The 13616-nt window shown below is 33.9% G+C and overlaps 2 protein-coding genes across 5 annotated transcripts; both read right to left on the reverse strand.

Annotated features, from left to right (window-relative positions):
- Positions 1-584: 584 nt before the first annotated feature.
- On the reverse strand, positions 585-6854 carry LOC110710925 (transcription factor GTE4). 4 transcript variants are annotated; one of them, XM_021889262.1, is made up of 6 exons: positions 6465-6854; positions 4666-6301; positions 4529-4574; positions 4311-4427; positions 4127-4201; positions 585-950 (listed from the first exon to the last, which is right to left on the reverse strand). In XM_021889262.1, exons 2-5 carry the CDS (start codon positions 6238-6240, stop codon positions 4173-4175), a joined length of 1767 nt encoding a protein of 588 aa, XP_021744954.1. In that variant the 5' UTR covers positions 6241-6301; positions 6465-6854; the 3' UTR covers positions 585-950; positions 4127-4172. The 4 variants fall into 4 exon arrangements, with proteins under 4 accessions (XP_021744954.1, XP_021744956.1, XP_021744952.1 ...); XM_021889264.1 differs by having other exon boundaries at positions 4666-6095; positions 6465-6852; XM_021889260.1 differs by having other exon boundaries at positions 4666-6854.
- A 1546-nt stretch (positions 6855-8400) lies between these two features.
- LOC110710903 lies at positions 8401-11804 on the reverse strand. The gene is made up of 5 exons (XM_021889246.1): positions 11766-11804; positions 10519-11239; positions 10194-10435; positions 9476-9796; positions 8401-8898 (listed from the first exon to the last, which is right to left on the reverse strand). Exons 1-5 carry the CDS (start codon positions 11802-11804, stop codon positions 8401-8403), a joined length of 1821 nt encoding a protein of 606 aa, XP_021744938.1.
- Between the last annotated feature and the right edge of the window lie 1812 nt (positions 11805-13616).

The raw sequence follows: 13616 nt of genomic DNA on the forward strand, positions 1-13616 counted from the left end.
ATTGATGTGGGAGGAATTAAAGGAAGTAAGAGGATTGAGATTAGAGAAAGTAGAAAGTAAAAAAGTAGAGTATATGAAAAAGAAAATGAGGTGTCAAAAAAATAAGAAAGAGGGAGTACATTAGAGGATGAGAATGAGAACATTTTTGTCCTTGCTTTAATTCAAATTTTAATTTCAAAATTATGAGAGCTTAGTTAGTTGAAAGTCATATATTCCATTACTAGGATCAAGAGGAAAAAAACTTAAATTACAAAATTATTTATTTTAAAATTACAAAATTTCAGTGCTTGGTATCACATATTGTTAAGAGATTTAGAATTGTTAATTGATAAATTATACGAAGTATCAATTAACAATTCAAGCAAAATAAGAAGCTAGTACCATTTAAGTATTGGCAAAACAGAAACAGAGATTACCACAAAGCAAATATTTATTCTCATATTCTTTGTTTACAAACAAGGGAATTCATTGCCCCTCCCTCCTCCGCTTTCCTTTAATTTGTATAGATATAGACTCCATATACGAGATCATTAGTGCATACTTATCTGAATATCTGATACAGCAAAAAATTCTAGACTCCCACAGCAGCAAACTAACAGATTTAATTAGATCAGGAGGAAAATAATAGTACTACTACCATACCATGAAGATTACATTCTTCGGTTAGCTTACATCAAATTCCCTAGCAGATAAATATTTCTAACTTGCCTGAATCTAGAAGGGATCACACTGTTAGCAATATAGACAAAGCAGCAAAAGCTATACCACTAATTACCTAACTAAACATTCTTACAATCACATTTTACAACCTAGCAAGGACAAGGCTTTCCACTTTCTTGCACATCAGACTCTGGTACTCCATGCAACATGTGCTACAGCAGCAGAGAGCCCCAAGAATAGTCAGAACCACTGTACATCCACAAAGCACCCTCCTCGATCCTTAATGTAAACTGCAACATTGCAGAGTATATATCAGAACACCAGTAAATAGCTTCAGAACACCAGTAGCTTACATCATAATTCATCAAATTTCTGATATCGAAACAAAACAGGGATTACTCTAGCAATCCTTAATATAAAACGTGAACAAGGTATGACAACCACCATGTGTAGGTTTTTTTTTTTACTAGCTATTTTAAAAGCAAAGGAAATCGAATCCATGATGAAACTTGGTTGACATGATTACTATACTACAATTATGATAACTGTTAGAGACATGCAGAACACAATTAATAGATAGCATAAGAACTACCTAAACAAAATTCAACAAATTCTTTGGCACTGCAAATCTGCAATAACTGAAGAAATTATCTTGAAATTTCCATTGATTTGCTAATCCAATTTTACCATAAAGTCTGAGATAGAAAGCTGACTCAATATTCTTGAAACTAAAAGAAACTACATAAAAGAATTTCAGTTAAGCCGGAAGTTATCAAGAGATCACGTCTTCAAATAAAAATTAATTTCAGCAACAAGCAGGTCCACACCTCTTTATTAATGTCTTCTACACAATACACACTTTGTATGAGGGACGTACTTAATTTTGAGAACTAGGCTCAGTCCAAACCTCTTTTCAATGTCTTCTACACAATAAGCACTTTGTAAGACAAATTACTCAATTTTGAGAACTAGGCTCATGATGTGCCCCAGCCATTCAAACAAAATAACTCATCCTGTTATTCCCTCCCCCCCTCCCCCTCAAGAGTCACATGCTGAGGGTACTGTTTGTGACTTCCCAAAACTACTCACCTCCGAGGACAATTGTTACCATCTTCATGAATAATACAAAAAAAATTTATTAGAAAATTCACATACAATTTCATTCAGGCCAAAAAAAAAAAAATCTCATATAGACCCTAGAATAGTAGGAAAGCCCCTGTTGTCAGAAAAAAGAGACAAGAATTTAATTAGCAACCCGCAGTGTGTAGTGTAACACAAAATTTTCTTATGCACAATGTTATTCATTCACAAAGCACTATCTGAAGTTCAAACTACTCTGAAGTTATCATCATCAGTTCCATTAAGCACTATTAGTAGAACTACTTGCAGAAGGACCTGAAGGGGGGTCGCGGGATACAGGATATATTCAACTAATAAGAGAAATCAAAGGAAGTATACTTACAGCTATGTAGCACCTTATACTAAACCACCAATACATAAAATTTTACCAACTCATTTCTTTCACCCCCACCCAACAAATCATATTCTTTAACCTTGCCAAATGAAACATGGTGCTATATATATACTAATTACTAAAGTGCTTTGTTAGGTTAATGAACACTCAGTATCAAGCCACATTGGTATGCCTATTAAGAGCAACATACTCGCTCATTGTAACATCTGTACACCACAATTCTTACAATATTTCAAATCTGGATGAACCAGTTTCATCTTTCATGTACCATTCCCAAATATTTCACGATTTTACAAATTTACTGCTTTATATAAAGAGTTCCATATCTCTGCAGCTTATTTTAAGCTTCAACCAACTTCTAGCCAGAACGCACACACAACATACTCGTTTGCAGAAAGATAAAGAAAAGAAGCAACAAGCTTAAACATCTGGAGTACCTACATACCCTCAAACACCTCAACCCAACAGAAAAGAAGAGGATGGGGAGAGAGAGGGAGTAAAAGGGTGAAGACCTGCCCCCACAAAAATCAATTACCATAGCGAATTTTGCCGACTATCTGGTATCAGTTTTGAAAAATAAAATAAAATTTAACACACCACAATTGTACTTGCTCATCAGTAGATTTGATTCTAACAACATTTTTTTTTTCAACCATGACACACAAACTGATACAAGAAAATCTGGCACATCCCTTCCCCCTTTACTATACATTCTCTTGTTTTCCCTAAATAAAAACTAATATATTGCCAAATGCCACATTACAATTCTTCACCTAAACCTTTGAGGATAAATGGTATCTTTACTGAGGAACAGAAAGAGTAACCCACTTATCTTTAACCTAAAGATACAAAGAACTACAGCTAAAGAAAAAGACGAGAGATTTACTCTAAAACAACAGCTATACATGACTAGTCTTCCCCATTCCTCCAAATTTCGTACTAGACAACTTCCTCATCGACTCTCAACAAAGACACCTGCTTATGCGTTTCTCTATACACACCATTGGCTGGCCTCTGGTAGTCCTCTCTGGTGCGGTAAAAGATCCTAAACTTCTTTTTATGTACTTTTGAGCAGGAGCATCAATTTTCTGATATATTTATATGTAAACCCAAGATATGATGTAAATCAATCCAATCTTTCTAATGAACCTGTAAGCTTTTTTCTCAAAGTCTTTAAAAGGCAGGTTGAGGACTGCATGAATTTTATCTTGATTTGGTACTTGATACCATCATAGTAAATGCACACTATTACTTTTTTAAGTTGAGCCCATATTTCAGATCATATTATGTCACAAGTAAGATCGGCAAAGAATAAGGTCAATCTAAAACCTAGGCATTAATTAATTTAATTTTAGTATATTGTATATTTGAATATGGGGTCCTTTAAAGTTCAAATTATACACAAATATGGTATCTTACACCCAGCAAGTAGTTTTCATGTCCAATCATAGACTACAGTGGGCTAATAATGTATAGCATCTGGAATGAAGTAAATGATTATAATAATGATGTCTTTGTCCTCTATTTTTAGTAAAAAGGTTTTTTTTTTTTTTTTTTTTTTTGGGGGGGGGGGTATCAAATACTTGTCTTACTAATAATCTGCCAGAGCATTCGAAATGCAAAATGCATAAAAAGGGATTATATGAAGTAAATGTAATAAGAGACATCATAATAAATGATGTTTAAAACATGATGCATAAAACGGATGAGAGGAATATTACATTTATCCACTTTAAGGCCCTGTTTGATTCACCTTAATTTTGCTGAACTGAAATTATTTTTAGTGAACTGAACTTATTTTTACTGAATTATTTTTACTGATTTTCTATTATAATTCTTCTTTAAGAAAACTGAATTTTACTGAACTGAACTTATTTTTACTGAACTGAAATTAATTTTACTGAAAATCCATGAACCAAAAATCAGGAATATATTCATGTACGAGAAGAAATAAACATAGAATGTCATAAGATAATCCAATCAAATTTTTACCTAAAAAGGGAGTTGAAATCCCAAGATAATGCTTGTTTTCTGACCCTTAGGTTGAGGAAGTATCACTATCAGATTCTGCATTAATTTGCAAAGTTGTTAAGGAAAGGAAATTGGTTGTATATAAACTTGAAACCATAAGCCCAAAACCATAACTTAAAAAAAATACAAATTAAAAAAAAAGTACCACTGGAAGAGGATCCAGAGTCACTGCTTGAGCTTCTTGAACTATTTGATCTGCTGGCGTTGCCAGCTTGCTTTTCATGTTGAACAGGAGGCAACAAAAGGTCATTCTTTTCTTCTGCTTCATACATTTGAAATAAAGTTGTCATATTCAAAAGTTGAAAGAATTTAATAACAAGTATAAACCTTATAAATAAGTCCAGATATCCAGAAAAAGTATACCAGCTTTATTTTCTTTTGGGTTTTCCAAGATGGATGGAGCTTCATTCTGCATGGAGAGATGAAATAAATAAAATCAGGAAAACCAGCAAGCTAGAATCTACTTTATAACTAACAAGCGAAGAGGGTTTCTTTCTCACCTTTTCTATAGTTGGTGCAGCGTCCCCTTCAACATGGGCCACTTCAGCCATTTTCTTGATTTTGGTCAGATTCTTTTTGTAGTTCATCACAAACCTGTCCAGCTCCCAAAGAGTCTCAGTGTCAACACTATCAATGTCCACCTCAATCTCATCGTCATTTTGACAGAGTGAAGGGTTCCTCTTCCTAATAATCTGGACAACATTGTCAAGCTTCTCTGAAGGTAAGTTCTGAAGGTCAGTGCTAAGCTTCTGCTTCTCCACATATGTCATGTCTCGCTTATTGGGATCTTTTGCCTTTGGCTTCTTTGGAACAGGAATCCTGCCTGTTGGCGTAAGATTAGGGTTTTTGGGTTTAGGACCAGCAGACTTTGTCATAGATTCTGATTTATCCAGTGTCCTGGTCATATCAGCTGCAGGCGGCAAGGATGGTGGAGCCTGTGGAGCCTTTCTTGACGTTGGAGTTAAAAGACTGGCTTCATAGTCCATAGAAGGTCTCAACTCCCGCATATATTCTGCCTCTACACTACTCCACTTTTCTTCAAACATTTTTGATATTATATCTGCCATTATATAGACGTCATGCCCTTTCGGATTATAAGTCATTGCATTATTAAAGGTAAGTCTAACATCTTCGGCAAATTCCTTAGGAGATTTGTACCAGTTGGTATTTAGCCTAGATTTCACAGTACCCAAGTCCATTGGATGCTTAATTATAGTGAAATAATCATGCAAACCAAGGCCCTTCACATCAACAGGAGTATTAAAGACCCATCCATGCTTGTGCTTCATTAACTTATCCAGCAATACACTACAACTCTTAAATACCTTACTCAGAGAGCTGCTCATCCCAACTCCAGATCCAGACTCCCCGTTCTTCTTCCCCATGCCTTTCGATTTCTTGTTCTGTTCTGATGGTGTGATCTTGTCCTTACCCAGTATGAAATCTGAACTCTGATAAAACTGATTCGCCTTAGGGGTCCTCTTCTCCTTCTCCACATTCTCGCTGGCACCTTGACTATGTTCCGGCACAGTAACACTCAGCTGATCAATCGGCCTACCCTCATGCCACCCCACCGAACCAACCTCAGAATGAACTCTTTTCAACTTCCCCACACCATTATTACCATCATCCACCATAGACCTCAAACCACTACCATTATGTTCGAGCTTCTTCACCAAACTCCTAACTAGATTAAGCTCACCCTCAAGTTTCCTCCTCAATTCACGCCTCTCCTTCTTCGTCTTACACATCAAACTAATCGAAACCCGATCCTCAACCCGGGAAAACCCCGTCCCACTAATTCCATTCCCCAACATATCGCGATGACCTGTGTAACCACCACCACCAGCACCACCACCTCGACCCACTCGATTATTCGACGACCAAGCAGCAAACCTGTTAAAACCAAGCTCCTTCCCAGAATTCAACTCTTGGGAAGGAAAATTTCGAGAATTTTCTTCAGCTAAGTTGGTTTTAAGCCCTTTGAAAGATTTCCTACTGTAAACTTTACTATCACCCAACTTATTCCTATCCTTAGAATTACCACCTTCACCCCCAACAATCCCAGTTGCCATAACCCCACCAAAACCCCCCTAAAAAAAACCCCAATTTCAAACCATCTTCAATCTCAGCACTCTAAAACACAGCATAAAATAAAAAACACAACATAACATGAAACCCTAAATAAACTAAATCAACATTTTCAACAAACTTAAACAGTAAAATTCACAAAAAAAAAAAAAAACGATAATCCCAAGTTTCAAAACAACAAAAGTAAGGGGTTTTAGTGAAATCATACCTCAAAATGCAACAAATCTCATAGATCTCTCTCTATCTCTATCTCTTTCTCTCTCTTGCCGTCGAGCTGAGCAGAACGGTGGAGTACAGCAAAGTTAGTTGGTGAGTTGACCATGTAAGAAGAGATGGCGCGTGAAAACAACGTACAAATTAGGGGGATAATTTCATACGCACGTGTACAGCACGTGATAGCTACTAGCCAATAATAAGTGAGAGCTTTGATGCTTGCGTTGCAATTTCACTAGCGCGTTCTTTTACTGTTGTAGTAGCGCGTTGAAAGTTGGAATGAATATTTATGCTATTGTGTTTTCTTTTTAGGAGCACTAAGACAAATGATGAGGTCGTTTCTGGTCTTAATTTGACAATTGAGCATGGATTTTGGAGTAAGTAAGGTAGATTATGGCCCCATGATTTTGGTTTTTCATGGATGTGTGTTTATGGCACATCATTTAGGGCGGTCAAAAACTAGACACGACACAATAACCCGACACAAAATAAGTGGGTTTGGGTCAACAATTTTCGATCCGTTTACATAATTTGGTCGACACAAAATTAAACGGGTTAGGTTTGGGTTGAAATTTTCAACCCAAAACCGACACGCATAACCCTATTATATTAATGGGTTGAACGACAACTCGCCAACCCGAACTCAACACGCTTAATCTATTAATTAAGTAGTAAAAAAAACTGAATTTTTAATTCAAAACATGTAATTTTGTAATTACCTTAACACCATTATACATTTTGGTAATTATAATTTTCATCTTTTATAATTTAAAATTAAATTTGGTGGTTAATTTGAGATAATTGTTATGTGTGGTTGTATTGTTAAAGGTGTGGTTGTATTGTTAAACCTACTAGCTTTAAATCCTTGTGGTATCTTTTGCTAAAATTACTAACTTTAAACTATTGTAATATCTTTGATAAATTAATGATGTTTGTCTTTTTTATTTTTGAATCAAATATTAATTAGTTTATTACATACTATGTGGGTAAAAGGTTACTCGCGTAACCTATTTAATAAGCGGGTTAGGTTTGGGTCAAGGGTCAACCCGTTTAATAAACAGGTTAGGTTTGGGTAAAGGGTTTTTAACACGTTTAACATCGACACGAACACGAACTTGACACAACACGACACGTTTGACAACCCTAACATCATTTGTATAATTTGGTTTACATTATAATTTGTAAATGATATTTAATCTCAAGTTTATAAAAATTTGTTGAGATTGAGTTCCATTTTTTGGCCACTATATATTGAGTTAATAGTTTACAAATTTTACTATGCATATTCATATACGAAGACTTACAAAACAGCTTAATGAGTAACAATGAATTTCCTTACATCAATGTCTTAATCATATATTTTTACCAATAAAAATGCTTGCACACAACCGGATTGCATTAACCTTGGGCCCTGTTTGGTTGGGTGTAAAATGTTTTCAATGGAAAATGATTTTCCATGAAAAACCTTTTTCATAAGAATATGTAATTTCCTACACATTTCCCTTGTTTGGTTACATGTAAACTGATTTTCCTTTTTAAGCATTTTCCGTTGTTTGGTTCAATAGAAAATCAACATTTTTAAAAAAAAAAAATTTATTCTTTGTCTTTCCAATATTATTTATATGGAAGATCTTATCAGTTCTTTCTCATACCGTACTACTAATACTATAATAATCTTCGAACTTTTTCTAAGCTAACTTTGAATTTGTTTTTTTTTTTAAGGGATAACTTTGAATTTATTTTTGTAAATATTTTTTGCAATTTAGAAATAAAAGGGTAAAAATTAGCATAATAAAATTATATAAGTAAGATAAAATGTTGTAGACTAGTACAAAGTGGCAGCAACAAAGCTATCAAACAAAAGAAAAAAGTGTTTGGACGACGAGATGACCTCTAGTAGATATGAAGTTTAAAATATACTCATTCTAATTTTAACGATTAAGGGAATTTATAAAGTTTCGGATCCAAACTCTTCGGAGAGGTTTGCTCTTTGTCAAAAAAGTTTTGGCAAGCATCTCTAGCTCAACTAAGTGGTCAAATACGGCATCACGAACTGCTTCTTCAAAATCATCCATCTTCATTATCTCTTCATAAAGTTTCTCCACATCAAGTTGGTTGTTTGAGAATTTTTTCAGAGCACTAACCACTTCTCCTAGTTGATTAGATATTTGTTGCAAGTCACAAGTGTCATCTTCACCTCGAGTCCTCTTACGATGTTGTCTTGGCTCTGAAGAAGTGGCACTATCTGATTTTGATGTCCCATCTTCTGCCATACTTGTAGGCTGCCCTTGTCCACTCTCATTGTTAAGTTCAATATCAGCAAAACTCTTAGAAAAGTCTCCACGAGCCATGTCTTTACCAGCCACGATTGCTATTTCTTCATACATATCAATTTTTCGGTTGAGATATTTCTCATGAGAAGGATTTTCCTGTATATAAAAGGAGAAAATATCAGTGAAATACTTGAAACAATGTAATATAAAGAAACCATGACTATGAAAGCATAATTATAAGACCATCTACTATACGTCACTACCCAACCATCTACTATACGTACTATAAACAACTTATTCTCTACAAAATTGCAGCAATTAGATATCACACTTATAATTATGAAACAGGACAGAGTATCTGACAGCTATGTAATGCACAGATCTAGTAGGTTGAATCAAGAATAATCTGCTGAAAATTACAGATGATAGCTTACTCAATAAGAATCACTGAACATAGAGGAACATAAACATATTGCAAATGCAGATTTATTAAAGTTTTCATGTAATACCAGTGGACCAGATTCCAGATATCTAGCCCTGCTCCCTTGTCATATATAGCCAAAAGTTTGAAAAAGTGATTATCTATCCAAAAAAAACCCAAATACCTAAGCATGTAAGAATACAAACAGAATAAATATCACAAACTGATTTGGAAAACTCTTCTCTGAGTTGTTTTTCTATACACACCATAATAATTTATAGCATGTAAAAAGCTAGTGAAAAGTTAAGATACCTGAACATAGTTATTGTAAGCATTAGGAGATGTTGTTACCATCTTCACAGTGTCATTCCACCCAAATCCAGAGTTACCACGAACTTTCGATATGATTGCCCAATTAGCTTTCACCATCCTCATGTGGTTCTCAACATCGTTAGCCGTGCAGGAAGTTTTAAATTTTTCTGATATATTTTTTGCAGCAGCAACAAATGAGCTTGTTCTGAAAGTGTTATTTGGCCTATTTCCCTTTCTCACTTCTTCTGCAAGAAATGCCAGCAACTCCTTGGACATTTGTTTTGACCAACGAAAATTCCCTTTTTTTTCTTCATTCTTCACCTGCAATTGTAGATACACATGCTTCTCATATGCAAACCACATGAATTATCAAGAAAATCTAATCATTTCATATACATTCACCAAAATAAAAGTTCATGTAATTAAGGAGAATATAAACATCTTTGCAATTTCTACTTCAAATCATTAGTGTAACCCATTACAATAGGAAATAAATAGAAAAACTCAGGTTGTTTGAGGCCTCTTGTATGCAGTCCACATGGCTAATGCTATGGCATTTCTTTTATTAATGCACTCATTTGTTTCTTCTCGCATTTCCCTTCGAGTAAGCAATGTTCTTGTATCATGTGAATCCATCTCCAAGTCTACCTCTCTAGTTATCTGGTCATTAGGATCCACACCCCTAAAGGAAGTTGTGTATCACACAACATGCTAAAACCACATCAACCTGGGTTTTAAATGACCAAAAAGGCTTAGCATCCAAAACACGAAACCTCGCCTTTAGAATTCCAAACGCCCTCTCTACAACCATTCTAATTGAAGAGTGTCGAAGGTTGAATAACTCCCGTTCATTTTCTGGAGGATTGTTTGTAAATTCTTTCAAGTGATAACGGGTTCTCCTGTATGGAGGCATAAGACCTTTGCGACTACCAAAACCCGCATCTGCAAGATAATACTTCCCTTCACACAAAAATAAAAATGCATATTATAATCAATTTATCTTCAGTTTGCAACTAGCCAACTACCAAAAAAGAGGCAACTACCTTCTGGAATTTTGAAACCCCTACTTAGCGCATCATTAAGGACCCTTAAATCATGTGCAGAACCCTCCCAGCAAGCTAGAACATATGTGAACTTGGCATCAAAATCAACAGCAGCTAGCACATTTTGCGTTGTTCTGCCCTTTCTACCACGAAATCTATCTTGTATCTCAATGGGAACGGAGGCACGCACATGTGTTCCATCTATAGCCCCTATGAAATCCTCAAACCATGGAAAGAACCTAGGGTTGTTTTGAATTTCTGGTTGAATTGAAGTTGTTGGTGGTTTCACTACCTCTGGATACAATCGAAGGATAGCTTGAAGTACAATATGAAAATAGTAGTGTACGGTCCATGTTGACCGAAAAAATCTTCCCCCAATCACACGAAACCTTACATTATGCCCCAATAAGTGTAAAAATATAATTACTTGCTCCTTAACACTCATCCGAACACTTTCCCGCAAAAGTCCTCTTTCAACTAGAATATTACATAGGCTATAAAATGGAGCAGGCCTCATACGAATTTGTCCTAGACAATGAGTGTCACCACAATGTAAAATACTATTGATATTTGCCTCCCTCAAACTATCTCTATTCACATAAGGTTGCCTAATTATTCTAGGCCTTTTATTCCTTAACCTATACTCTTCAACAAGAGAAAGAACAGAAGCAATTATAGCTGCCACAGAACCAAGAATCATGCCTTTCATTTCATGGGTCATCTACAATAACACATACAACAAATTATATAATAAGCCATAACATATACAAAAATAGCAAATTATCTCAATAATTACAAAATTAAACCAGCTGGGTACTCAAAAAAATCTGAAATCAGATTGGATTTGGCTAAAAAAAATCTGAAATAAGATTGGATTTGGCTAACCAGAGAACAAATGTGTTTTTTCTAATGCAATTGAGGATGGGTACTAATTGATCATTTCATCAGACACATTCAGAAGTGCAATATGACTATATTCTACCAAGTACATTGAAGGTCAGATGACTACTTGGATCTATGTACATCACAAATGCACATTGCAGATAGAATTTCAATAAAAATGTTGGTTAATTAATTTGTTTATTTTACTGAAACAACATGCATGTGAATGTGTTATAGATTTATTCTACAATATGGTAACATACTAATGAGTATTACCAGATTCCAGAAGAATATGACAGAAATTTTCTTACATTCTCTACATAATGAAGCAAGTAAAATCAGACCATTAGAGATGTATTATATACCTGAAGTGAATTTTGAGATGCTACCCCTTGATCCGACATCATACTAGCTTACAATCTTCAAAAAAATCATCAAAATAAAACAAATTTTAGGTGAGGCATTTTATCAAACACTTTGTGGGCATGATAAAAACATGTAAAATATATGAAGAAAATAAAATTTGCAGCAAGTAGAATGAATCTAACAACAAATTATAACCATCGAATATGTACAAAAAATACCCAAAAACAATCGAATTTGTAAAAAAAATACAATCGAATAATCAAAATATGTACAAGAAATACCCAAAAACAATCGAATTTTAAATCAAATTAAACCCTAGATTAATAATCAAGACAAGAAGAGAGAGAATATTACCAAATTTGTAAAAAAAAATTGAGTGAGGAAGATCTACCTGAGTTCGTAGCTAGCAGCGTAAGGAGAAGGGGGAAGACGGAAGGAGGGTGAAAATCTGAAAACACGGCTTCCCTTCTAATTTGGGGGAAAACGTTTTCTTGTACAAGGAAAATAGTTTTTCAGCCCAAATTTTCCTTTTTCTATCCGGCCCAAACCAAACAACGTAAAATGAGGAAAGTAATTTTCCTGGAAATGGTTTTCAGCCTAACCAAACAGGGCCTTAATGTAAAACAAAACTTCACACATGCGAAGCATATCAATACTGCTGATTTTACAATGCTGCATGCAAAACACCACCTTCATTATGATTTCTCTCTAATCAATAATGGATTCCATAATTCATAATCATATTAAAAGCTCAAAAACAAATTCAAACTCCAATTACAAATTATCTACGAAATTCAAATGCGTTCGAAGCAATTGATTCTGGAATTGATGTTGATTTAAAAATCAATTTGAATACAATGCAACAAACCCTAAATTGCAAGCAATGTGGAAATATATTGACCAAAATTGCGAAATCGACAACAGTACAATGCAGCAAAACATATATTCAGGTATGTAATCTTCTATTTTATAAAAATTTATAAAAAGAAATAAGGAAAACACTAATCGAGTTGAATTACATCTCAATACAAAGTCGTATGAGATCAAAGTACATCTCAATGAAGATTCATCTCTTGTTAAAGGTAACTTTAAGATTTAGTTGTTTTGAATTAAATACATGAATGTCTGAGGAACTTTTTAGCTATTATATCACTTTGATCTATATATATATATATATTAAAATCCATGGTAAGAATTGTAATCATGTCATGTGTCATGATTCTTGCAACGTGTCGTCATAACTTGATAAATGATGTGGGGTCATGTGACTCATGTCATATTAAAATCGATCATCAATGTTTCCTCACAAATAATTTATGTTCCTAAATTCTAATTTTTTAATTCAACATTTATATATATATATATATATATATATATATATATATATATGTATATATATATATATAAACCTCATTCTTTCGTTTATTCATCCATAATTCATATAGGTTATATGTACTACGCGTTAAAATATGTAACAAAAAAATATATAGCAATTTTAAAACCACAACATGTGTTTACTTTGAAGAAATTTATGATGGTAGATAAAGATTCCTATAACAAACTAATATGAATTATAAAAGTTAGGTTATTGTATATTTCATAATGAATTTTGAAAAATTTAATAATATTTTATTAAATTTAAAAACCACCAATATATGTCACTTTAATTTATTATAATTTTTTATGTAAAAAAAAAAATGACCCGAGGCCTCGCCCGGGCCTAAAACTAGTTAAAATTGAAAAGTTCAATTAATTAAAATCATGTATAGTTGCATAATTATTAAAATAAATATAGTTACCTTTGTTATTTAAAAGTTAGTAGAGACTATTTATTAGAAGTATTTAAGTAT

This window comes from Chenopodium quinoa, unplaced genomic scaffold (genome assembly GCF_001683475.1).
Source record: "Chenopodium quinoa cultivar QQ74 unplaced genomic scaffold, ASM168347v1, whole genome shotgun sequence".
Classification (NCBI taxonomy): domain Eukaryota; kingdom Viridiplantae; phylum Streptophyta; class Magnoliopsida; order Caryophyllales; family Amaranthaceae; genus Chenopodium; species Chenopodium quinoa.

Bases quoted from the DNA above. Each gene is read 5' to 3' on its own strand.
- LOC110710903 (XM_021889246.1), bottom strand. From the start codon at position 11,804: ATGTCGGATCAAGGGGTAGCATCTCAAAATTCACTTCAG. The intron at 9,797-10,193 runs GTTTTAGCATGT...CTACAATTGCAG, and splicing joins TTAAAACCCAGGTTGATGTG to GTGAAGAATGAAGAAAAAAA. The intron at 8,899-9,475 runs GTATCTTAACTT...TTTTATATACAG, and splicing joins CTTACAATAACTATGTTCAG to GAAAATCCTTCTCATGAGAA.
- LOC110710925 (XM_021889262.1), bottom strand. From the start codon at position 6,240: ATGGCAACTGGGATTGTTGGGGGTGAAGGTGGTAATTCTAAGGATAGG. The intron at 4,575-4,665 runs GTGAGAAAGAAA...CTCTCCATGCAG, and splicing joins CTGCACCAACTATAGAAAAG to AATGAAGCTCCATCCATCTT. The intron at 4,202-4,310 runs GTACTTTTTTTT...AAATTAATGCAG, and splicing joins CTCTGGATCCTCTTCCAGTG to AATCTGATAGTGATACTTCC.